General features: G+C 41.8%; 1 protein-coding gene across 2 annotated transcripts in view; it reads left to right on the forward strand.

Annotated features, from left to right (window-relative positions):
* The first annotated feature begins 1,053 nt into the window (after positions 1–1,053).
* Positions 1,054–27,080, forward strand: part of ZC3H4 (zinc finger CCCH-type containing 4) — a 50,645-nt gene continuing 24,618 nt past the window's right edge. Inside the window, exons 1-7 of one of the 2 annotated variants that reach the window (XM_089652013.1) lie at positions 1,054–1,494; positions 19,162–19,372; positions 24,022–24,132; positions 25,484–25,694; positions 25,993–26,135; positions 26,295–26,388; positions 26,475–26,584. In XM_089652013.1, coding sequence (XP_089508139.1) covers positions 1,394–1,494; positions 19,162–19,372; positions 24,022–24,132; positions 25,484–25,694; positions 25,993–26,135; positions 26,295–26,388; positions 26,475–26,584 — 981 coding nt within the window. In that variant the 5' untranslated portion in view covers positions 1,054–1,393. The remainder of the gene's footprint in view (positions 1,495–19,161; positions 19,373–24,021; positions 24,133–25,483; positions 25,695–25,992; positions 26,136–26,294; positions 26,389–26,474; positions 26,585–27,080) is intronic. The other variant, XM_089652014.1, reaches the window with a different exon arrangement.

Genomic DNA, 27,080 nt, shown 5'->3' on the forward strand with positions numbered 1-27,080 from the left:
TCGCTTGTGATTTGCACAGGAATACGGTGCAGTTCATGCGCGAATCACATGCGATGTGCCACACCACATCAGTGTGAACCAGGGCTAAAAGGGTTGTCTATGGATAGCAAAATTTACATAATTTGTCGCCATTTCATGGGCGTGCACAATTTTACACTGTGACATGTTTGGTAGATACTTATCTTGGTGTGACACCATCTTTTATATATTACAAATGGCTTATGTACTGTTTTTTTGTATTAAAATTTAAGTATTTTTCCCACAAAATTGCATTTGTAAATACCATGTGACATAAAAAATTGCAAAGCCCAATCATTTATTCTCTAGTGCTTCTGCTTTAAAATATATGTTTGGAGGTGCTAATATGCTAGCAAAAAATATGGATGTAAACAAAAAGTGCCACAAATGGCTTGGAGCTCAAGTGGATAAAGCACTTTGTGAAAGTTTCGTTTCTTTAAGCACCATATAGAGAGACTTTATTCACTTTTAGGCATGCTCCCACAACACCCGGCCCTAACTGGGCTGCCTACAAGGAGCACCCGGCGTCTCAAGCAACATCGCAGCCCACGTGAATGTAGCCTAACACACCAGTACAGAAAAGGTACTTTCGCGTGCCATTGATAATACATGGAGACACATTACAGCACACCAGGGAACTTGCTGTGCCGTGCACACATACGGCACACCCTGCAATTTATGACACTAAATCATAGGACATATTGTATTGCACGCAACGTGTGCACGAGCGGACCTGCCACCACATGACGACACACACGTCCCAGCCTACAACAACCACATTGCATTGCGAAACTGCGTCACTAAAAGTCATGCCCACCGGACCAATACCCTTTCCGCCTTCCCAGTCTACGCCCATCTCCCGCTGGCTCATTGGCGAATTTGCCCTCTCACCTCTGGGAGCGGCTTGCCCGGCCAATCACGTTCTCCCAAGTCATCACCCCCGCCCATTCTCCGGAAACTTCCTAAGGACTCCTCCTCCCCCCTTTCGAAAAGCGGCGGCCTCGGTTAACCATTGTGACGTAGCGGGCAGGGCCGCCTCCTCCCAGTCCTGTGCTGCCGCCATTTTGAGTCTGTGTCTTCTCACTGCGCCACGACACACGGAATATCCCCGCTGTCCAGGGACTGACTCCCCAAAACCCCGTCCTGCTTCCACCTGTGTTCCCCCCGTCCTGTACCCACTCCAGTGAGCTCCCTGCCCACCGCCACCATCTCACCACCTGAGGCGAAAGCCTGTAGAGGGGCCGCTGTGGACCCCTCCAAACCGCCCTAAAGTTCTTAGCTGAGCCCCGCCGTTGTTACAGTGCAAACCACACGTTGGACTCTCACGTGATGTAGCCGCTCACACAAGTGACACTAAGTCCAGTACAGACAGTTAATGCTTGTTATGGCCATGGAGGGCCCCAGTGTCCATGAATCCTCCTCCCCAACATCAAACCATGAAAATGAACCAAACCTCCTCTTCCTCCCCGCCGAAAGGTCGAGTAATATCCACAGTCTGTGTGTCTAGAGTCACCCTTGTGTCCACAGGTCTGGAGGGGGCTGGGCTGGGGGGCTTCCACCATCTGGGTGGTCCAGTGCAGGTAGAGCTGTGCCATCATGTCCTTGTTTGCCAGCACACCCTATGGCCACCGGATAACCTTAACAGATTTCTGTCTTCTATGTCAATCTGGGTCGTGTTCCATCCTGGTGGTGGCCGGGAGCCCCTAGGAGACCCCCCAGCCCCTCCGCCTGGGCCTCCATGTCTACAGAACAAAGCAACGTGCTGAGAGAGCAAAAGATGGCTTTTATGAATGTGGCTGTATGTTTGTTACGATGTGACGGATGTGTGACCAATGTGCCACCAATGTGTCAATGTTATATTCCTGCAATGCTGTTCTAACATCACAAGTCTGTGTTTTCAGGGTGATTCTTGTGTCCGCAGGTCTTGGGGGGGCCCCTGGCGGGTGTGTCGAGGGACCACGGCGACATCTGTGGTGTGGCATGGCGGTTCGCAGATAGGACGGGACATTGTGGGGTGCTCGCTGTCTGCCAACCCTCTGTTGATAGGTGTCCAGTCTGTGATCCTATGCAATAAGTTATCCTAATGGTGGCCGAGAGCCCCTAGGAGACCCCCCCAGCCCCTCCGGCCAGGTCCTTGATGTCTACAAAGCAATGAGAGTGCAAAAATTGGCTTTTTACAAATGTAGTGGTGTGTATGATGATGTGATGAACATGTGACCAATATGTCAATGTGTTATATTTCTGCAATGCTGTTCTAACATGGCAAGTTTTCAGAGTCATTCTTGTGTCTGCATGGGGGGGGCCCTGGTGGGCGTGCTGATCGGCTGCGACGTGGCATAGCAGTCCACAGTTAGCATGAGACTTTATGGGGGTGCCTGCTGTCCTAGCCCCTCCGGTGATAGGTGTCCAGTGACCTTATCCATGGCTGTAAATGTTAACAGAAATGGTTATTGTGACAACAGGGATTTGTTATTAAGTATGGAAAGTTTGTGGTGTCAGAACGCGTAATGTGTGTCTGCAGCCAGCCAACTTTATCCTTGTTTCAGATGTAGTGAGGAAGGATTACAATTCCAACCCCTGCCAGGTTTTACTGCTTTCCTATACTCCATTCCAGAGATTTCCTCTCACTTCCTGTCCTGGTGATACTGTTTTGACCAGACAGGAAGTGAGGGGAACTCTCCAGCAGCAACACAGACAGCTGTAACAACTCCTGTTTTTAAGACAAGTTTGGGATTTGAAACACCTGTTAGATAACTATTTGTTTACCTGCTGTAGATTTTTCCTTTACTTCCTGTCTGGTAAACAGTGTCACTAGAACAGGAAGTGGGGGGAATTCTCTCAAACGGAGCCCCAGTTAACAGTAAAACCTGACAAAGGTTCTAACCTTCCCTAAGCTAGAAAAAGATTGCTTATAGGGCCTCCTTAGGCTTCATGTACACGAGCAGCTGCTAAACTCAAGTTTAGGAGATTTCGGCATTCTTTTTGCCAAAGCTCCTAAACTCAACCCCATAAAAGTCTATTTGTCCATGTATACATTGGCTTTTAGCAGAGTTTAGGAGCTGCTGCGTTTAGTTGAGGTTAAAGCTCCCTCTCCTGAAGTCAGAAGAATTGCGTTCATGATAGGAACGTTTTGACTGGCGACTGTGGGAAAACGCAAACCGCGGTACTGCGTTTTTGCCGTGATTTGCGGTCAGGGTAGGCTCATGTACATGAAGCCTTAAAGTGTATCAGTAGGCAAAACTTTTTTTTTTTTTTTCCCATTTTGGATAGAGTAGGAAGAATTAAAGTCTGGGGAAATTTATCCCTGTGTTTGTGCTGCTGACCATTGCCACCGAGAAAGAAAGTGAGGAGAGATCCAACATTTTAGAGTTGTCCCCAGAACAAGAGGTGAGAGGAAATCGCCCATCAGGGACGCTTATTTCAGGGAATTTCCCCTCACTTCCTGTTGCATCTCTGATACAGGAAGTGAAGGGAGATTGCCGTAATGGTTAACAGACAGCAAAAAAGTAACCTTGCAGGTGTTTAAAATTTCCCTCCTTTATAAAAAAAAAAAATGACTTTACATAAAGTTTAATAATATAATAACTATCTACTATGTAATTGTAGCCCAAGTTATCTTGTATTGTTTGGTGTGTCCTGGTAGAGGAAATTTGTGTGTGGTTCTGGCAGACCGCTGAGCTCGCTGATAGGAGAGTTTTGTGATCTGATCAGTGGATGAAACTCTAGTACTGGTGGAAATAAGGACTTTTCAGATCTGAGACTGTTGTGGCATTTGGAGCAAAGTTTTCTATTCAATGTTTTTAAATATTGTCATTCAGAGCTGCAAATGTGCACAGTATCTTCTATTGTGGCCTAAGTGGAGGAAGCAGTGTTGTATTTGGTATTATTATTATACAGGATTTATATAGCTCCAACAGTTTGTGCAGCACTTTAGAAAATGAAGGGAGACAGTACAGTTACAATTCGAATCATTAAAAAAGAGTCATGAGGGCCCTGATCCACAGATCCTACAGTCTGAAAGGAAGGGACAAATGATACAAAATTGAGAGATAAGATGGTGGAGAAAGTGAGGATCCATGTAAACTAGCTTAAAAAAAAAAAAACACTCCTGGCAGCAGCTTTTGAGCATTTTTTTGTTTCTGCTTCTAGAAGCAAATGGTGTTATCCTATGTGTCCATGCACACTACTTTAACCTAGAGGTGTTTTGAAAACTTCAGCTTCTATGAGTAAAAAAAACCCAAAAAACTTTTTTTTGCATTTTTGGAAGCGATTTGCCAGAATAAAAGTTGAATGCTCCTAACTTACTCAAAGCTTGCACAAAAACACTTGTTTTTTATAAGCTCAAAAAACACTAGAATAAAACGCTGGATGAAAAATGCTGATAAAAGCATTTTTGTGTCAGCTTGTAGTAGTGTTTTAGGAGCATTTAGGGTCATTAGCGTTTTTTTTTTAGCATTTTTACAGTGCATGTAGAAAAAAGCATTTTCTTCTGCCAGGAAAGACGCTCTAAAAAAATTCTACAAAAACATATTTTTTTCTGCTCCTAAACACTGAAGCTTGCAAAATGCTACTAGCCTAAAACAGTGTGTATGGACACATGCTGATAACAGCTTCTAGGAGCTTAAATACGCTTCTGTGCATGGAGCCTGAGCATTTTTCATCCAGTGCTTTTCTGGCATTTTCTTAGCTTATACTAGTGTGCATGGAACCTTAAAGTAGAGCTCCAGTCAAAATTTAAAAAAGTAAAAGTTAACAGCTACAAAAACTGTAGCTGCTGACTTTTAAAGAACAGACACTCACCTGTTCCTCAATCCAGCAGTGTCTTCACTGTAGCCGGGTACACTGGCCATCCTGTGTCCCCAATGTCAGCATCTTCAGTGTGGGCACCCAGCAGTGACAACTTTCAGCTTCACGACCAGGTGCTCACTGCGCATGCTGCGCTTTGTGAATGGTCCCGTAATCTGGGATCTGTCACATGTCCCAGAGGGAGTACAACTTCCGATCGCCTAGGTAATTGCAGCGGAAGTGGGAGAGGGTAAATACCTCCCTGCTTTTCAAAGGTGCCAATCCTCAATATTGAGTGGGGGACAAGGCCTTACAGCGGAACTTCCCTTTTTAGGTGCAGCTCCACCTTAAAGTTCAGTTTTTTGGAGGAGGTGGGATAGGTTTTTCTGAATCCTTTCTGTTGTTCTAATGTTTAGTTTAGGGATGACAGCCTAAATATGCCAATATAATGAACTTGTCCATAAAAAACTCTTGTGTAGACTGTTCTTTGTGGCCCAGAGAAGCAGCGTTGCTTTGGTTGGGAACGTGCCTGTTGCCAGATTGGATAGAAAGACAAAGACCTGTGGTCTGAGGCACATAAGCTCTCCAAAATATTTTTGGTCTATTCTTAGCATGTGAGAGGCCTATATGGACGTGTACGAGTTCCTGATATGCAGTAGGACTGGCGGTTGTTCCAGAAGATTAGTCATATGGCTTTCTGCTAATTATAGAGAAAATGCAACACTGCAAGTTATAAAGATACGTGCTTATGAGAGCTGAACCTTGACCAAAAACTCCCCACTTTCTCATGCTATGGGGAAACCCAGAAATTCCCTGTGTTCTCATGTCGGGATGTTTGATAGGTTTTTGTCCTGTATTCTACATAGTTGTGGTCACCCTTGGGTTTAGCAGTTTGTGATGTAATGTTGTTGCAATACTGGCAGATGTACAGTTATAGGTTGGGTATCTGTGAATCTCAACTAGCAATTATGCTCAACCACATGATTCGGAGTCACTGAAGAGGAAAACAATTAATACCTTTATTTTTGACCTCTCTACAAATTTCTACCCCAGGAATAAAATCTCTCTTTTGATGTGGACTAGGTATCGTTTTACAGCTTTCATTTTGTGCTCTTTGGTTAGCCCGAGAAGGAATGGCTTGGGAATGGATTTGTTTTTAATCATTTGTTTTAATTGGCTTTGGAGAATAGGCATCTTTGCTGCATTGGACAGCATCCTTGGGATATGTTGCACAGTTTGAAATTTTTAATTTATGGTCAGATTACCCAGGTCCATACATATTACATTGAATGTCTTGTGGAGTCTTTTACAATCCTTAATTGAGCTTATTTAGGAAAAATGGAGAAAAAAGCAGTAGCAGAGCTGTAGCTTCTTGCAACCTATCATAACTATATTTTATCATCTGCAAATGAAAAATGACAGCTGGGATCTGGTTGCTGTAGGTGACACCTTCACTTTCTCTTTGTTCATTTTGTACCTGTAAAACAATGGGGGGAATGCAGTAAAGCTGCTGCAACACTTTACTGGCGTTAATCCCTCTTGTTAATGTATTGTGCCAAATTCATGAAGCATCTGTAGCACTTTTGGTTCTGACAGCGACTTGTACACCAAATTCAGGTAGTTCTTAAACTAGACACTTTTATATTCTAAAGCATTGAATGTGACACTGCTATATTGTGGGGCATTGAATACACCAACTTCAAAAAGAATACTGACAGTCTGTATCTTTCGAAAGTGGAACCAATTAAGACAAAATCTCTTTTAGCGTAAACAGAGAAACTGGCACAGACAGATTTTGCAAACATGTCTTGCATGTGTTCTAAAAGTGGTGCAGCTTGCGCCAAATTCAAGTGCACGGTTTATTGATGCATGCTGCACCACTTTTAGAACAAATGCAAGACACTTGCAAAATCTGTCTGCACCAGTCTTTATTAATTCCAGGTTCTGTGTTTGTGTGCTATAGACCTCTTACAGGACCCATGGAGCTTATTTAAAATAGAACTATAAGCATAACTTTTTTTATATATGTATTTATTTTTGGATAGAGTAAGGGAGGGTTATACCCCTTGCAGGGTTTAGTTTTGCCATCTTTGTCCCATTGGAAAGATTTCCCTTCACTTCCTGTTCCATAGGCAAAACAGGAAGTGAGAGGAAATCCCTGCAAATTAACCACTTGCTCTTCTTAGGCTTTACTTCCCTTCCTGACCAGGCCATTTTTTGTGTTCCGGAGCTGCGTTACTTTAACTGACAATTGCGCGGTCATGCAACGCTGCACCCAAATTAAATTTACGTCCTTTTTTCCCCATGAATTGAGCTTTCTTTCAGTGGTATTTGATCGCCTGTCCGGATTTTATTAATGGCACTGGGCAGGAATGGGTTAACATGTGGAGCAATCAAAGGGTTAACTGTGTGCTGTTTTTCTTGGTGCTGTGTTTGTGCTTCACTGTAAGCACACTGCTTTGCATGGCTGTGTTGCCATCCAGAGCAGTGTGCCCGAGCTGACAGGGAGGAGAACTGTTAGTAAACTAAGCAGTCCTCTTCCCCGTCGGAGATGCTTGGTATTCACCAGCCGGAACCTGGTGATTGATGGCCGCGAATGGTGATGCTGGTGCGACCCCTACCTGGAAACACAAAATCATGTGTGTATATATATGTGATTTTGCATACCCCTGACGCCCTTTAGCAGTATATCTGCTGTAGGGAGGTCGGCAAGTGGTTAAAGGAATTTCTTGGGGACCCCCCAAGCCATCAGAACTAGTGTCCCAATTAGAAGATTGCTAATACTTTTCTTGGGACCACCCAAACTTTGGGATATTTTTTACTTTCAATGATAATGGTAAACAGGACAAATAGAAAGGGTGAATCTCTCTAACGGACACAGACCGTAATAAAACTGACAGGTGTTCTAATTGATCTGCACTCTATCCAAAAGTAAAAACAGTAGGTTTTGCCTTTAGTTATACTTCATGACTAATTATAAAAAGTGGTGATGTAAAGTAATTATCAGCATCTAGTCATATATTTGGTGTCATTAGATTGCTCAATGTAGACTTCTAAAAACTGATTTCAGCTTATTACCTGGGTTACTGCACCGTGTGATTACAGTGCTCCGTTACTGAAGCTTTATTTTTTCCCCTTTAACAACATTCTGCATATAGTATGTGTTTTCTATAAGGACATTTATTTGTAACAGTTTAATGTAAAAGGATCAGAGGCAGTTTGAAGGAAAAGTACATGTTTTGATCTGGAGAAGTTGAAGGGAGTTTCCATGTTTTTTGTGGGGCATTGTACAAATTCAACCGTTACTGCTTATTCATTTATTTATTTTTTTGGTAGTCTGTTGAAAACATGTAATCGGGACATTTCAGCAGCTGGAGTCTGCACAGAGGAACAGAGGGAAAAACACTTGAACCATTATTTTTCTCCTGTGTTTTTTAGCTTGTAGATTGATGGTGTTCCTGCTCATCCATATTAGTAAGGGTTAACCTTGCTCTCGACTGACTTCAGTGTTTCAAAATGGAAGTGTGTGGGGGGAGGGTTTTCTGTTCATCAGAAATGGTTACCTCCCAGGTTTCTTTTATGCATGAGCGTTTGGGTTTAATCTCCGTGAGCTCTGGATTATTCCTCCATGCTACAAATGGATGCCAAACACTTTCCCCCACCCACTTCTCATTTTAATAACTTGCTACTCTTGCAGAAGTGAAGCCATGCCCCTGCTAGCTGACCTTTAAACCCGTTTCTTGCTTCTCCTTTCTTCTCTAAACCCTCCCTCCCCTCCTTTATGAGCTGCAGGTTTTTTTTTTTTAAACAAGACCTGGAAAACAAGAACTAAAATTAAAAATTCTGTAATCTTCGTCAAAGTCACTACCTAAACAGCCACCTTATTTCAAGCTTAGCTACTTTAAACAAAACAATTTTAATGATTTCCAGTTTGGTTTTATCCCATTTCTATTCCCTCATAGAAGGAAAAGCAGGAGCCTAAAATTTATTACAGTGAAACTAAGGATGTGAGTATTATTCCCCCCTAACTAAAATGTCTTTTCTCAGCAACACGTTTGTGTGAAATAACCATCTCTCCATTATGAACGTGCAGTAAGGTCCGTCTCTCTCGCTCTCTCTTTCTCTCTCTCATTATCTACTCAGAGATTCTACTTTCAGCTACTGCAGATGGTTGTGTTCTTCCAGCCCATGCAGAAGGAATCACGAAGTAGATACAACATTCTGTACAGCTTTTCCCATCATATAAACATATATACAGGAATTCATGAACATTAGTTGGCTTTGTAATATAATGACACCTTGTAATACTTTATACTTCAAAGGTGTCAAGATTTATATGGTTAAACCGATGGCGTGTCTAGTCACTATGCCATGGTTGTGTTGTTTTTACATTTTACAAACATAATCGTTTCTTTTCTGGAGAGACGTAAATTGATGACACTGAAATAGACATATTGCTTTGATGTTTAGATGTAGGTCATAAGCTTTAACCCTCTGTAAGCTGAATGATGGAGCAGTTTTTGCGTCAAAGTAACTTTAGATGAGTAACCTAAAGAAACAATCGGACACCTAAGCAGGTTGTGGAATCAAATCTTTGCAATTGATCATTGCTGGAAACTTTGATGTCTTATGCTCCATGCACACTAGTGTTTATTTAAGTTCCTAGAAGCAGTTATTAGCATTTTTTTGCACACTACTTTAGGCTATAAGCATTTTTGAGCTTCAGTGTCTAGGAGCAGAAAAGAAATGGTTTTTGTAGAGTTTTTTTGGAGTGTTTCCCAGCAGAAAAAAACACCACTAAATGCTACTAAAACGCTCATAATAGCTTTTTTTTTTAGCTTTTCCCTCTGCTTGCACTGTAAAAATGCTAACAAAACACTAATGCTACTAAAACGCTACTAAAAAACGCTATTGCCAGCGGTTTTTAACTAGCGTTTTTTTTTTTTAGCTTAAAAAAACTATTGTGCATGGAGCCCAAAGCTGAAATTTTTTTCGTCTGGCTGTGTTTTCTTCAAAGTTTTTTTATTTGGTTGTCTCCTTTTTGATCAGCAATTAAATAATCGTACATCTCCTGGTATCTGAAAGTACTATTTCAATAGTATCTGGCACCAGTTATTGGAAAGTCTTTTCAGCAGGTGATCATTTTGCATACAAAAGATCTTTCACAGGTCTGACCAGAGTTTGTGTCTATTGGACTGGCTGGCATAGTTTGCAGTCATTTGACAATCAGCATGACTAGTAGTACAGTGGTTTACACCGAGTTAAACATTTAGCTAGAATTTTAAAAGTCCATAAATTCAAAACAGATAATGTTGTTATGGGTGAAAGCTTCTGGGCTGAACTGATCATAGACTTCAGGAATCCTGTGATAATATCTCTGGTGGGAATTTAGAAGTTCATACATTGTTGCATTCTCTGAGATGTACCAAAAGGTATCACAAAGCTTCCTTGTAATGGCCAGAGCTGGAGGGTGAACCTTGGATTTCACTTCTGGGCTTCTGAGTAATTTAAATCAGACCTTTGCCCTTCCCCAGATTTTCTAAAAGCTCCCTACACTCCCTCCCTAGTACAAATAGCATATTGTTTTGGTTACTTTTTTTTTTTAAATCTGGTCATGCTCCCCAACCACCTGTCTCTGTCTCCTTAAGTCTTCTGTGATCACCACGTCACATCAGAGGTCGGCTGCCTGAACTCGGAAGCCAACTTCTGATGATTGAGGACCAAGATGGTGGCACAGGACCAGTGATCAGTGAATCACAGCAGGACACTGCTGAATCCCTTGGACAGGCACGTATGTAAATCCTGGATGATACTCCATAACAGGTAAGTGCCTCGTTCACACCTGAGTGATTTGTAGCTCGAAGCTCCAAACCGCTTGAGGAGAGAAAACTCAATAATTTTCAGTGGAGATGGTTCACATCTCCACTCCAAGTTGTCTGAAGCCAATCGCTTGAAGCTCATAGTTCTGGTGCTTTTTTTGTCACTCTAATCAGGCAGATTTGGGCATTTTTCAGCATTTTTAATTCCATAGAAATAAATGGAAATGTGTAGGGATGCGCCGAAACGTTTTGGCAGAAAACACTCCTCTCGGCCATCAGCCGTTATGAAAAACAAGCACCGATACAGGTGCAGTATAAACCCAGCCCCTAGCCGCTGCAGCCACCGGCTGCCGCTTGGTAGTTCTCAGCCTTACCTGAGAAACCATCGAGTGATCCCAACGCTGGGCATATAGATTTGTGAAGGAAAGATGGCCTCCACTCATCTCTATGCCCTTGGAGGACCGGAGCGATGTCACTTCTGGTTTTGGCCATTTTTTTTTTTTTTTTTTAAAGCATGAGACACAAACAGCGAAGTAATTCAAGCATTTAAGTCCTCAAAGGGACTTGATCATTAGGCAGCCTGCGCGAGTCCCATCATAGGGATAGATAGATATCCCATATATGGGAGAGAGCACTCATAGTTCAGACAGCTCTGAGGAAGAAGGGATGCCCTTCAAAACGCGTCAGCTGTTCTGAGTGTCTACCCCTATGATGGGACTCGCGCAGGCTGCCTAATGTTCAAGTCCCTTTGAGGACTTAAATGCTTGAATTACTTCGCTGTTTGTGAGTATCATTCTGTATTGAATAAAATTTGGTTACTGAGGTAGTGCGCAAGGTTGGTGCGCTTTTTTTGTTTTGTTTCGCTTTGCAGAACGCATACGTAGGCCATGCCCACATATGTATATGGTGTTCAAACCACACAAGAGGTATCGCCACGAACGTCTGAGCAAGAGCAATAATTCTCGCACTAGATGTTCTCTGTAACTTTACACTGCTAACCTGTAGAAATTTTTAAAGCATTACCTATGGAGATTAAGTACCACAGTTTCACACCATTCCAGGAGTGTATGCAATTTTAAAGTGTGACATGTTGGGGATCTATTTACTCGCCGTAACATCCTCTTTCATATTTTACAAAACAATTGGGGTATATATTGTGGGGTTTTTTTTTTTTTTTAGTCAAAGTGTATTTTTTTTCAAAAATATATATTCATTTTTAAAAACTGCGCATTTCAGTTTTGGTTTTCGGCCAAGTGCATTTTGAATTTTCGGTTTCGGCACCAGAATTTTCATTTTGGTGCACCACTAGAAATGTGTGGATTGCATGTCTTTGTGTGTTTTGTCAAGCGTTTTTCTAATCAAATGAAATAAAAAAAAAAATACTAATAATAAATTAAATGTTACATAAAATATATACACAAATAAAAATCATGAATGTATAATGTGTAATAAGTAAAATTGAACCCCTAACCTTAACCCCCTAGCTCTAAAAAAAATAAAATAATAATTAGATTAACACCCTAACAAAAAAAAAATTAATAATAAAAAACTTCCTAACGAAATAAGTAATAAGACAAAGTGTTAATAAATCCACAACGGTATTATCAGTCTGTATATGCAGTAAAGCATGCTTGTTATACTCGCTGTGGAACCTAAGGGGTTAAGCCTCCACATACGTAAAAAGGCCGTTTGATCCTGCCCCTCCTCTTCTTCAAATGTTCACCTGATAAGACAGACTGAACTCATCGTCACATGCTCAGCTTGGTGTGTATTGCTAGAGAGGTTTTTTTCTCTCGTTGGGACAATGCTTGTGATCAGCACAGGGCCAATCAGCACTGTCCAGAATGAGGTCAGGGGTTTTGCCTCCTCCTAGAGCAGAAAGAAAACTCCTCCTACAAGCTTTAACCAGTGCTTTGCTGAAGTCACAAGACTGCTCTAACTTCTGATGGGAAAAGGTATTTAGCAGTTTATATTTACTAAAATAATTGCATTTGCATGTTCTGTGTACTGTGTGAGACCAGATATAGTGAATGCAGGGTCCTGGGTTTAGTAACACTTTAACACCTAACACCCCAACCCCTAATCCTAACACTTAACCTTAACTCCAACCCCTTACCCTAAAAAAATAATAAATTAATAAAATAAATAAAAGCTGATGGAAAATCTGAGAAACCTAGCAACAAATAATGAAACGGGTGATATTTTAGTTGGCTATTAAAAATACTCCAAAGCTTGAAAATGCACATAACACACTCAAACGCTCAAAACACCCGGGCTGAAAGTCAGCTGGTTCATGCCAAATCAACTGTTTTTGGTCAGTTCTTGACCCGTGTGTACACAGCTTAAAATAGTCGTTTTTAAACATTTTAAGAGTACATGAGGCCAGTTTTTATTACCCACCTTTTGCATTCAAAGGAAAAGGAAATGATTTGCAATTACTGATGTTTTAAATTCTGTCCAGTGTATTTGTGATCTGAAGTGACCTTCAAGTCCAGAATTATCTGCAAGATTTGGGTTAATCATTTATTTAGTGTATTTACTATGTACAGTAGCTATTAGCTTGTTTTTACCTTTGACACACTAGGAGGCCTGAACAGTATGATCAATTGCCTTGGTAAATCAAGCTGATTTGCTGTACCCATTCATTTTTAAAAGTAATTCTAAACCCATAAATGTGTAATTTTATTTTTGTTTACCAGTCTTTTGATGTGGTGACCACATTATTCTTTCCTTTTTAAGACTTTTTTTTCTTTTGTTTTCACATGGTGAGCCTGCCAGTAACACACTTCTTTTCCCAAGTTGGCAATGCTCACTCATTGTTTTGTATCTATGAACGAGCAGCATATTGCAGAATGCCTCCACCGCTTCTAATGTCCATATTGGAAGAAAAGTGTTCTGAAGCCCACGTTGGGCAGGGCTGATAGAACTGCTTAGTGTATTTCTGCCTTTCGCAGTCAAACTTTAGAAACCCAAACTATACTGTGTTGTGTCCTCACACATCACACCTAAAAATAATAGTGATAAAAAAAAAATTTAGTTGTTTGAAGACATTTTCCATCAGACTTTGTAGGCAGCTTATTTTACTTGAAATAGATGGCAATGTGAAGAATATGGGATAGATTTTTGTTACAAAAAACATATAATGTATCACCCAAGCCCTGGGATCCTTAATCCTTTGTTAGGATAGTGAGTTTGCAAATATAGGTAACAACTGCTAATGAGATCTTCACCCACAGTACAGGCAGGGTTAATTATGGTAAACAAAATAGTAATAAAGCCTTGTCAAATGTAACAAAAACCAATTGCTGGAGGCCAGTGTAGTACTGATCAATACAGCACATCATTCCAAACAGTGCTAAAAGACACCATACATGGATCAAAATTCAGCTGGTTCAGCATGGACCAGCCGAATTGTGATTCATGAATGGGCGGGCTGGTTGTGTAAAAGTCGATCTGTTGATCAGCTTGTGTACAAACAGCCAGTTGGGAGCACTGACCATTGTATTCTAACAGCAGGAAGTCTCTCCACTCTTTGAATATAATAGCTCACCAGGAGCTTTAAGGTGTTACTAAACCCAGGACCCTGCATTCACTATATCTGGTCTCCCACAGTACACACAACATGGAAATGCAATTATTTTAGTAAATTGAAACTGCTAAATACCTTTTCTCAGCAGCAGTTAGAGCAGTCTTGTGACTTTAGCAGAGTACTGGTTACAGCCTGTAGGAAAATGATGTAAAAGTCCTGACCCTCTGTCTGAACAGTACTGATTGACCCTGTGCTGATCACATGCACTCTCCAAGAAAAAAAAAACCTCTCTAGCAATACACACCAAACTGAGCATGTGCATGTGACTACGAATTCAGTCTGTATCAGGTGGTCATTTTAACAAGAGGAGGGGCAGAGGAGAAAGGATAAAACAGCCTTTTTACACAATGCAGAGGATTAACCCCTTAGGTTCCACAGTGAGTATAACAAGCATGCTTTACTGCATATACAGTACAGACTGATTTTTACTGTTGTGGGTATAGTAACACTTTAACCGCTTGGACCTAGCAGAAGCATGGAGTTGTGGGACGCTTGCAGAGTGGCCCCATTTATTTGAATGGGTCACAATTGACAGGCGGTTGCACCCACCAAAAGCAACAGAGGGTTTAATTCCTACTGTGGCATGTGTACACCTTTGGCTGCTTCCTCAGGGATTGGTGGCAGCAAAAGCATGACTCAATTGCAGGGTTTTACCACCTCCCAACTTTAGGTGTGAACGAGCCCCAAGGGTGCCACTGCCAAATGCAACTATGGGCTCATTCACAAGTGCAGCAGGAACTGCTGCTCCTCTGGAAAGCAATCTGAGTGTGTTTGACAGGTGGTGAGGAGGCAATATGTTGCCTCCTCACCACCTGACTTAAACCCTTGATTGCTGTGCAAGGCACGTGACTGCGACACGATAGTACGGCAATTAGAGGTTTAAATCAGTTGTGAGGAGGTGAAACTGGGCGATACTGTGCCCGGTGATCTTTGACTTCTCCCATGTTATTCAGGTAGATCTTTACCTCTTTAAGGCTGCCTACCCCTGCTGTAGAGTACAGATAGCAAAGCACTATCCATGCTCTATGTAACAGAATGAGAGAGCAAAAAAAAAAAAAAAAGTTTGTTGTTGGGAGGCTTTCAAATAAACTGTTTAGTATTTAGTCATAGTTATGTACAAAACTAAAGTAAATATTTGCTTTAACCACTTGCCCTTCAGAGGATTTACCCCCCTTCCTGACCAGGCTATTTTTTGCGATACGGCATTGTTACTTTAACTGACAATTGCGCGGTCATGCAATGCTGTACATTAATGATATTTATGTCCTTATTTTCCCACAAATAGAGCTTTCTTTAGGTGGTATTTGATCGCCTGTGCATTTTTTACATTTTTTTGTGTTATAAACAAAAAACCAATTTTGAAAAAAAAAATTAATTTTTTACTTTTTGCTATAAAACATATCCAGTAAAAATAATTTAAATCAAATTCTGTCATAGATTTAGGCCAAAATGTATTTTGCTACATGTCTTTGCTAGAAAAAAAAAAATCTCAATACATATAAATTAACATGGGAGAAGTCAAAGATCACCGGGCACTGTATCGCCCAGTTTCACCTCCTCACAACTGCTTTAAACCTCTAATTGCCGTACTATCGTGTCGCAGTCACGTGCCTTGCACAGCAATCAAGGGTTTAAGTCAGGTGGTGAGGAGGCAACATATTGCCTCCTCACCACCTGTCAAACACACTCAAGATTGCTTTCCAGAGGAGCAGCAGTTCCTGCTGCACTTGTGAATGAGCCCTTAGTTGCATTTGGCAGTGGCACCCTTGGGGCTCGTTCACACCTAAAGTTGGGAGGTGGTAAAACCCTGCAATTGAGTCATGCTTTTGCTGCCACCAATCCCTGAGGAAGCAGCCAAAGGTGTACACATGCCACAATAGGAATTAAACCCCCTGTTGCTTTTGGTGGTATTTGATCGCCTATGCATTTTTTAAATTTTTTTGTGTTATAAACAAAAAAAACAATTTTGAAAAAAAAAAATAATTTTTTACTTTTTGCTATAAAACATATCCAGTAAAAATAATTTAAATCAAATTCTGTCATAGATTTAGGCCAAAATATATTTTGCTACATGTCTTTGCTAGAAAAAAAAAAAATCTCAATACATATAAATTAATAATATAGCGGGACTGCGGTGGGCATTCTGACACTGGGTGGGAACTGAATAACTGCCACTGACATCCCAATGACACTAATACAGTGATCAGTTCTAATAAAAAGCATTGACACTGTACTAATGACTTGGAAGTAAGGGGTTAACATCTGGGGCGATCAAAGGATTGACTATGTGCTGTTTTGCATAATGTGCTGTGTGTGTTTTACTAGGGAAACCTGCTGCTGTGTATTTCTCTGCTGTGCAAATCATGTATATATACGTGATTTTGTGCAGCCCTGCCGCCCTGTACCAGTAATTCTGCGATAGGGCGGTGGGCAAGTGGTTAAATATGTATATGGGTAAATATTTATATTATATATGTAAACTTTTTATTTTACTATTTGCAGCCAGCTGTATTTACTGTCATTAAAATAAAAAAATGCAATTTTGAGATACTACTTTTCCCAGGTTTTTTTTTTAATCAAGTTATTTATTGCTGTCAAAAGCTTATTTGATTTCTTGCTATTCAGGTCTCTTTACAATACACACAAAATGTTAGAGTCAGCAGATGGACACATCCCCATCCATTTCTCCTATCTACTTGTACAAACCTGGGCAACACATTGACTTCACCTGCAAAAGTAGTAGGGCTGCTTTTTCACTTTTTCTTATTGCCAAGTGTCTCTAAAGCAAGCTATAGGCTCTGGGGCACTTGTGCGTGCTCACTCCTGAACCAGCCCTGTATGTCCATAAGACATACAGAGTGTGGCTCAGCCCTGCCCCCTGATCCTTCTTACTGGCTATGATTGACAGTAGCTGTAGCCAATGGCTCCTGCTGTTGTGTCTCAAGCCAATAAGGAGAGAGAGACCCGGCTCATATGCATCACTGGATCGCGATCAGACTCAGGTATTAGGGGGGCTGAAGGGGGAGCTGCTCACTGAAGGCTTTTTACCTCTATGCATAGAATGCATGAGGGCAAAAAGCCTTCAGCCTTTAATACCACTTTAACAAGCTGCGTATGTTTGATAGGCAAGCTCCATTTTTTTTCTTCATCCATGCTTTGTATTTACAGTTATTTGTAAGATTTGTATAACAACAATTTGTCAGTTTGGTTTAGGTATGAGACACTTCACAGTCTGCAGTCCTGTCTCAAGTGTAAAGTGCATTTTCCCAAGCTCTCCATTAATGCATCCCTGTAGACTTTCTGATTGTAATGTGGCTGATTAAACATGGTGTTAATATGGTCAGGTGAAACAGAACAATTTGTGTGATTTCACAGTAATTGAATAGGTTTCTTTTTCCGCTCTCTGCTTCCAGTTTTTGGTGTTCTGCTCCATAGTTCTGTACAGAATGCTGCCAGGTTCTGTCTGTGCCACTGTGAGCAGTGTTGAATTCCTCTGTCAAGGTACCAACCTCCTGATTGGGAGTAGCTAATAGTCACAAATTTTATATTCTGAGTTTACCTGATCTAGGAAAAAATGTGCACATTTGAAGAGGAGCATGCAGCATGGACCCAATATCGCACACTCAAAAATATATTTTCAGTATTCTGATCCACTCTTATCTGATGAACATGAGTATTTGCTCTGGAAATAATTTAAAATGTGTTTGGTGTTCACGTTAGCAAGGTGCACTGGGATGGCATTAAAAATTAATGACACCCCTGCAAAAGGGATGTGCGGTTTTTGTGCCTTAAAGTGGCTGTAAACTTTAGATATGAAATCTGAACAAAGCACATATTTCTATAGTGTTTACTTGCCTCTCTCCAAAGCACTAAGCATCATCTCTATCTGCTAGCTAGTTCCTTTGTTATTAGAATGAGTCAATTCTAACAAGTTTTCATGACAGCAAAAGCTAAAAAGGTGATGGGGAGGGAGCTCCAGCACACAGCTTGTGATTGACATCCTCAGCTGTTCCTGTGTGCTGTGTGAAGGTGTGTCCCTTTAATGCAATCAGCTCTCAGAGATCTGTGTATCTGCAGCTCCCTATCCGTTGCTGTGTAAGTCTGTGACAAATCCTTTTATTTCTTTTGAGTTTTGCAAGGATGTACAGGACAAATTGCCACAGATACACAGGTACAACTTATATTGGAGGATTGGTTTCATCTCTGTGTATCACCCAAGGCTAGTTACTTCATTGGGTATAGGTAAGGGTTTACAACCACTTTAGAGAGTTGTGAGATGGTGAATGTATCACAACTGGAGCAGATGGAATTTAAAGCAGCTCTCTTCAATTTGTTCAGTTAAGCTTTGAACATGAGAGATAGAAGCTGATTGGTTGCCATGTGTAGCTGCTCCAGTTTTGTCCTGCATTCATATTATTGCCCAGACCTACACTTTAAAATCGCTATTGGCACCAGGACTTCTCTGAGTGGCTACTGAATTATAAAAAAGCTTGTCCACTTCACATTATCCAATGGCATATTTGTTTATCCTCCTGCTCTTTCAGAAGCATTTAGGTTTTTTTTCTTTGTTTTGTTTTTTACAGTTACCAACTTCTTAGCTCCTTCAGGGATTCTGCAAATTCACACAATTTCCCCTCTCCACTAGCCTTTCAAGTCTTTCTTGCTGCTGGATTCCTTATACATTTTGCAGAATCCAGTTAAATATTACAATATTTGCACAGTATTTGCCTAAGGACGATAATAAAACACTTTTATAACAGGGCGACAATATACTGATCTCTTTCTGTCATACTGAATGCAGTATGGGACTGTATAAAATGTGTGTGGCTTCTGATATGTGTTAAGATGCATAGGCCCAAAACAAGAACGTGTGATGCAAATTATGAGAAGTTATGGGTGGTGTAACAGATATCTGCTGTATATTCAAGCTCTCTTCTTACACTTGAACAGGGAGGATGGCGAGCTGGAAGAGGGTGAGCTTGAAGATGATGGAGGTGAAGAAGCTAGCCATGATGTAGCTGAGCCAGAAGTTCCACGAGAAAAAAGCGAAAAACACCACAGTGGGTCAGACGATGAAAAGTCACATCGCAAGATGAAGAGAAAACGTAGAAAGGAGAAAGACAAAAAGAGGGCTAAAAAGAAAAGAAGATCTAAGCACAAGGTATTCACAGAACCACAGAGAGAGGAGCCAAAAGGACAAGATATTCTGTCTTGAGGGAAAACGGTTCTTACTTTCTGCTTCAGTTCAATAATTTCTCCATGCATATTAAGCTGATCTTTCCCCTTTTCTGTAGATTTGAGATGCTGAACTGGAAATCTTTCCAGTCTTCACGGGACTGAGATTGAGCTCTGCAGTCACTTTTGCAGCAGTTTTTTTTTTTTTCTTCTAGGTTACAATCCTGCATAATGTCCTTTTGTCTCTTACGGTCAACTGACTATGTTGACCGTGCTTATACAGTTTCCGTGAAAATGTAATTTGGTAAAGAATGTCGTATAACCTTTGATACTGTACCCTGCGACATGACAAATACATTTGCAACTTCAGTCACAGAGGCACCAGCTAAGTGGGCACCAACAATTTGCCCTCTTTGAAGTTCCATAGCTCTGAAATGCCTCTGTATTACTAGTAGTCCAAGCAGTGAATAACTAAAGTGAGGCTTCCCACCTGTTAGCTAGGTGTCTTATCACACAGTGGAGGCAAAAGAATGTTGCATCACTTCTGCTTTCAACATGAAACATGTCACTTTTATATTTTCGCAAATCATGTGATTCCATATTTTTGTCTTACCCCTGTAGTTTAGTACTGCACTTTTTCCAGCATGTTGGACTTGATTTAACTTGTATGTTGAGTGTTTGAGAGTGATAATTGAAATATTTCTGTTTCAATATAATATTTTGTTTAAGCACAGAAGTGAAAAGTTTGACAACAAAAAGGGGAGTGTTTTAGTTTTAGAAAAGTAGTGCTGCACTGATTTAACCTCGATATCCGATTTTTGTTGCCCTTCATTCTGGCAGCTGCGTGTATGCATAAGGCAAGGCTTGACAAATTTGCTTTAAATCTAGGAGCCAGCTAAAAAAGTTAGGAGCCAGTTTTTTTTGTTTTTTTTTGGTAAAATAAAGCTTTATTTTCAATGACAAATCCCTTCTTTTACTTAGCCAGAAGCTGGCTGAACAGTCGGTTTCTGTCGAAGGGGCATGACCTAAAAAAGGTCTGCCTATTGGCATCCGATTGGTTTCTGAGAGTGCTGCCCAGTGTGGTCTGGCGGGGGGCAGTCCCCCTCTCAAAACACAATAGTTCAGCGGGGAGATCGCTGCACTAACACCGGATTGTTAGTACAGCAAGCTCCTCAGTTTGTTGTTTTTTTTTTTTTTCCAATCATCCCGCTGGGTTGAACAAAAAAACTGCTGATGTGTACTAGGCTTAAGTCTCTGGCTGCCCACAGCCTTTTATTATTGGTTATAAACTATATATAACTGGTGCCCCAGGTTCCATGTGCTTTGTATAAAGCTCAGGTGCCACCTAGGATCTGCGGTGTTTGTACCTCCTGCAGTGATGAGCAGGCTGGGCTCTCTTCCCGGGGAATTCTCATCAGTCATCCTATAGTCATATTAGCATCTCAGGGTCAGTGTCATCTAGTATAATCTCACCACAGTGATCGGTAATGGTGAACCACAAATGTAGCCATGATGGCCATAATGCTCCAACTTCAAATGTCCTGGCCCCGGATCAGACATGCATCTAGTCAAGGATATAGTGATGGCTGCTGATATACGGACTGGCCCTATAATATCTGCTAATATATAAATGTCAGAGATCCAATCTACTCAGCACAGGACCCTCTGTAGATTGTAGGCTCTGGAAGCCCGTCATACTGCAGTCCTGCTTCTCTAACTTCAGTGAGCTGGTCCAGCCCTAAACCCGTTAAATATGATTCATGCCATGGCAGAGAAAAGGAGCAGAGAGGAGATCTCAGGTGCGCATGCATGGCCAGGGGAAGGCGCCGGTGGAGCTGCCCCCTTGGCACAGAACATCAGGCAGAAAAGGTGCCAGCCTCTGCCAGTCATCTCTTCACCCCAGGGATATGAGGTCCTTCTCCCTCTTCCTTGACACCAGCAGCCTCATTAATGCTGCTGGTGGAATCTTTCCCAACATTGCATCCCCTAATCCTTCTCAGACATCGGAGCTCAGGTACTTCTCTCCTTTTTGCAGAAGACACACAGAGCACATCTTTGTAGGTGAGGGAAGGTGGTTGCAGCAATGAGCTCTCCCCTTTCCCTCAGTCCCTGACTTCGATCATCCGGATGGCATGGACGGCAGCTCCACTCCCAGCGCCTGCTCTTCCCTTCCCTCTACCGCCTTCTGTGGCCGACATTTCCCATGCTATGCCACTGGAAAAAGGCGCTCTGGTTCCGGGAAACCATCAACTCTAGAGTCCTCATGTCCCTGAGCTGGGCCACTGCCCTCCCTCGGCCTTGCCTACTTCAGCAGTACCCCAGGGGAGGGCAGCAGCGGGGATGCCTGGCTTCCAGGGATCCCTTAGCTTGACTGCTTTCTGCTGGCCGCTTGCTCCTCCTGTTGTGTTAGTTGCTGCTGTTCTGCTTTCTTCCTGCTCCAGATTGACCTCATCCTCACTGCTGCTGCTAGTCTTGTTCCCCATGATGTTGGTGGTGCCAAGCAGTGCTCTGTTGTGTCCGAAGAGTCTACGAGGCCCTGGCTGCCTCCACCTACCAGGCCAAGACCCGTGCCACAGCCTGCCCTGTAATGCCAGCTGAGGCACCTCTCACTGACAAAAGCCCAGGCACCAGGATGCAAATTCTAGTCTCCATGGCGACCTGGCATCTGGGATTTGTCGAGCCCTGGCACAAGGCAACATTCACACTAAAGGTTTTGTGCAGCCGCCAGAAAGAATCAGTGTAGCAACAACTGAATTGAGGGTGAATGTGCCAAATTGAGCCTTGAACTGCAGTAGAAAGCTGAAAGATTCTAATCCTTCCTCTCTCTATCCAGAACTAATGATGGAAAATAAATGGAGATAACTTTAAATCTCAGTGCCAGATTGGGCAAAGATTAAAACATGTCTGTCCTTGGCAGATCTTCAAAATAATATTCAGCTTGTGCTGCTTAGCTCACCTGGTCCCTTCTATTCTGGGTTGAATGATGCCCAGCATCATGCAACCCTCTTTCTGTAAGCCCCGGAGCATCAAGGCTCTGGTCCCAGCCCTAGACTCCTAGAAAAATGCTGCATGGAGGAGCACCATATCATAAAATAAAGCTTGCTTAAGCTGTACTTTTAAAACCACAGTAATAACAGTAAGCCTTACTCAAGGACTCATCCCTGGTCAGATAGTTTAGTACAAGTTTTATGGCAAAGAACTACAAACAATTGAAATATTACAGGGTATTAATCTTTACTACATATTTTAAAGTGCATACAAATGGTACAAAATGTGCTTTAAGAGGAGGTTCACTCCTGTAGCTGCTGATTTTTAATAAAAGGACACTTACCTGTCCAGGGATCCAGTGCTATCCTTACTCGGGCTAGTTCTTCACTAGCCTTCAGGTTTCCATTGCTGGCATCCTATGCTACTTTCAGCTTCACAGCCGGCTCCCCATTGAGCATGTGCGAGCTGGGCTGTGCTTTGTGAATGATCCTGCAGGCTTCTGGGACCTGTGACCAGAACCAGTGCTAGACTATTTTGCGTCCTAGTCAAGACCAGCTATTTGCGCCCCCCCCCCCCCTCAAAAAAAAAAAAATACAATTTTTAAAAAACAGAAAATATTAACATAGCAACAAAACATGAAACTGCTAAATGTGCAAAAATAAGTGCCATAAGATGCCTCCAGCAACATATTAAAGACAAAATCAGTGTCACAGATGGACTGTATCTGTGTCTGGCAGTGGCAGGGTGACAATTGCAGTGAGTGGAGGATGATGGATTCACGCTATGAGAGATCTCAGGCTGGAATTTCCCAGGCAATGGTGGGAGATCACGCTGTGACAGCAGGCAGCTGAACTGAGCGATCCCACACAGTGATAGATATGACACAACACCCCACCAGCAACACTGACACAGATCAGCAGGCACTAGAAGAGCAAGCTGAGGGAATCGTGATGTTGCCATCACTCACTGACACATTGCACATGTGATGGATGGCCAGGTCACACTCACACAGGCACAAGACATCAGAGTCAAACATTGCCTTCCTCCTCAGGTGCAGCTACGCCTCCTCTGATGAATGGGAAGAGAAGGGCAGTGATCAGCAGTTGCCAGCCGGCTTGCAGTGAGGGACTGAGTCTGAGAGGAACACTGGAAGGAGTGCCAGCTCAGCCGCTACATTGGCCTCAGACACCCGGAATCTTCCTCTGTCCTTTCTTCCTTCCCCTCTGCCGCCCCTCCTCTATGCTGAAGGATCATTCATTCAGACCGAATGCCGGCCTCTGCTGCGCCTAGGCCACCCCTAGGTGGCAGTGAGCCCTAGGCAGTCGCCTAGTTTGCCTAGTGGAGACTCTGGCCCTGCCTGTGACGTGTCCCAAAAAACTGCGGGGAGGGAGAGATGACAACTGTCAAAACTGGGTACTGCCCCCCCCAAACAAAATGCCATGCCAAATGTGGCAGGGAGGGAGGATGACAAAAACGTTCCATAAATACAGATCAGTGTATACATGAATAAATAAAAAATAAATATATAATCTATATCTCTCTCTCTCAAAGCAGCTGAAGATCAGGCTGTTGCTGTTGTGCTGTCTCTTTAGATGGTCTACAGTGTTTTGGGGATCCTTTGTCACACACCTCCTTTTTGTAATTTAGCGACATGCATCATCCAGTGAAGACTTTTCTGACTATAGTGACGATTCAGAATTCAGTCCCAGTGAGAAGAGTCACAGGAAATACAGAGAGTACAGCCCACCATACCCTCCGGTAAGTGACCATAATGTATGAACTGTCTACTAGTTGCCCAGACCCTTCCTCTAACATTCTTAGATAGTACTTTAAATAAACCATATTCCCATTTTCAAACCCCCCCCCCTTTTTTTTTTTTTATTACTATTGGGAAATTGGATAATTTACAATTGTGTTCAATTTAGTTTTTTTGCACAGTCTGCACATAAAAAGAGCATCTTTGCTTTTTCTTCCACCTCCTATCATGTGTTATATACTGTCCAAGATCCCATTAGGCTGGTCAGGCATCACTTCCAGAATGGTAGTGGTTTGAGGTACAAGCTAAAAGTGAACCTGTAGCTAGGCTGTGGACAATCAAGTATTCACATATTCTAAACAAACCGTAAATGAGCTTCATAACAAGCCTTACTGGCCTCAGTAGTTACAGGTACAATGATGTAATTTATCCTCAAAGTTCGCAAGAAAGGCAGTCTCTGCACATTGCTCTCTCCCTCTTCCTGAGCAGCTGTTCTATCTTTACATGTGATGAGAGCCAGCAGAAGGGGGAGAGGAGTGAGCCAAGTTAGCAAATGTACTTTGGATGATCTTTGAAGATGATTTGCTCCACAGTTCCTGCAGCTACAGAGATTCAGTAAGGGCTTTCATGCTTCTTACATACTGTTTGTTGAGAATGTGCAGGTGCTTGAAAATCTATGGCCTAACCACAGTTCCAGTTTAAAGCAGAGCTACACGGCATTTGCGCACCACGAAGCAATAATGCTTTTTAATTCATTTTTAATACTCAAAGCAAACTCCCCCATCCTCCCATGTCTCCATTCTGCTGAGAAATCACTTTGAAAAACACCCTCCTAACTTTTCATATGCAGATGATTCTTGTGGCATTGACGTCCTGGAATCAGTCTGCCCTTAGTTCAGGCATACAAGCAGGAGGGTGTGCTTAGCTGAGAAAATCCCTTCTCCCCTTCAGAAGACGCCTGGGATGTATAACAACATTTGCCTATGCAAGAAACAAGACAACCAGGAAGTAACTGAAGAGAACATAAATAATTTGTTTAAAATATGTGAATATGATATACGTTTCTATCTATTTACTAATGCTGGCAGCACAAGGATTAAAAATCGTCAATGTTAATTGAGAGAGTGAAGTTCCATTTTAAGCAAGTAATTCATAATTATGTTGTCCTGCCTCTCTAGGGGCTTTTTCCATTGAAATAAAAGGTTCATTCACTGGTGGGATTTGGAGGGATTTGGACAGCAGTGGAGCTGATGTCATCCACCCAATTAAAGATATTTAAATATTAGGCAAATTTAGATGATTAGAATAATTTTGTATATATTTGTATTGCCTATATTTCTTTTTTAATTATAGCCTCATTCGCAGTACCCTCCCCCACCGCCTCCTAAGAAGGGCTACTCCAAAATGGATAGCAAGAGTTATGGCATGTACGAGGAGTATGAAAACGATCAGTATGATTACGAAGGTGAAGAAGGAGATGAGATGGCTGCAGAAGATTATGATGACTTTGCCAAGGAATTGAACCAATATCGAAGGTCCAAAGAGGGCAGCCATCGTGGTAGGGGTATGGATCAATAGTAACAAATCTCTCTTTAGTGGAATTCTTTTTAATGCTAACCTCTGGTTAATGGAATGTGTTAGGATCCTTTAGAGTTAGGCCTCATTGCACACTGGATGTTTTCTTTAACTCTCTTAGAAGCCTCTTCCTGGCAGCAGCTCTTTGGCTGCTGATGCTTGTAAAAGTGTGTAACACGTTTAGCCGTGCCAATTGTTTGGGTGTTAATTGATTTCATTGGCCAGAATAAATACTTTATGATCATTGTACAGTGCTTTACAGAATGTAATGACTTTTTCTCACTCAGGTATGCGAGGACGGGGTAAATTAATACGAGGACGTGGAAGAGGAATGATGAGGGGAAGGGGAATGTATAGGGGGAGAGGTAGAGGAAGAGGATTCTCTGGTGAAGAGCAAGAGGATGATGAGCCGTATGAAGAAGAGATGGAGGTACACATGTGTTTGTATTTGACTAAAGACCCACTTGCACCAATTGCTTGACATACAACTTTAAGCGCACCAACTGCTATTTTGGATAAATAGTTGTATTAGGTTTTAGATATGTTATTCTTTTTAACACATACATTGCTTTTTCTTCGTATTATGCAGTATGGGGATGAGGAAATGATGGGAGATGAAGAATATGATGATTACTCCAAAGAGCTGAACCAATATCGCAAATCTAAGGAAGGCAGAGGTAGAGGTAAGTTTATTTTTCCATCCAGTGGGCCTAATAATAAAAGATATGAAGAATATGGATTTAATTTCACTTGTCTGTCTTTCTTTAAGTGTTTCATAGAGGCCGTGGACGAGGTCCCCGTGGCAGGGGGTTTAAACCCATGGGCCGAGGGAGAGGCAGAGGAAAAAACGAAGATGACGACTATTATGAGGAAGATGCAGTAAGTTTCCACTTATTTCTAATCCCTAATATACTGGGCTGTACTGTGTACCTGAATAAAATACATTTTAAAGTGAAAGATGTTATATTTTGATGGTGGAAAGGACATAACCAACTATATTAAAGGGCAAGTGTCGTGTATTTTTAGTGATCATATAGTGAGTGAATTATTGTTGAGTTTAAAGTAGTTGTTTTTTCTTTCTCTTTCACATTTTTACATACTTGCTCTTTCATAATTTTGTTTTTGTATTGTATCTAATTAGCTACTACAAGAGCTCTGCTTAAAAGCTTACCAAATATTGATTTGAAATAAGTCACACATGAATTTTGCTGCATGAGAATGCATATCAAGTAGAAATACCATTCATTACTATGTGGCTGCTTCACATCTATGCTGTACTCTGTGAATGCCAAAGGGAAACTCTATGAACGCATTCACACCTATATGTGTGTGGTATTATACACACACTGTATACACATGGAACAGTGTATATCAA

The sequence above is a fragment of the Staurois parvus genome, unplaced genomic scaffold (genome assembly GCF_062004578.1).
Source record: "Staurois parvus isolate SC_StPar_1 unplaced genomic scaffold, SC_StPar_1.0 ptg000668l, whole genome shotgun sequence".
In the NCBI taxonomy this organism is placed as follows: domain Eukaryota; kingdom Metazoa; phylum Chordata; class Amphibia; order Anura; family Ranidae; genus Staurois; species Staurois parvus.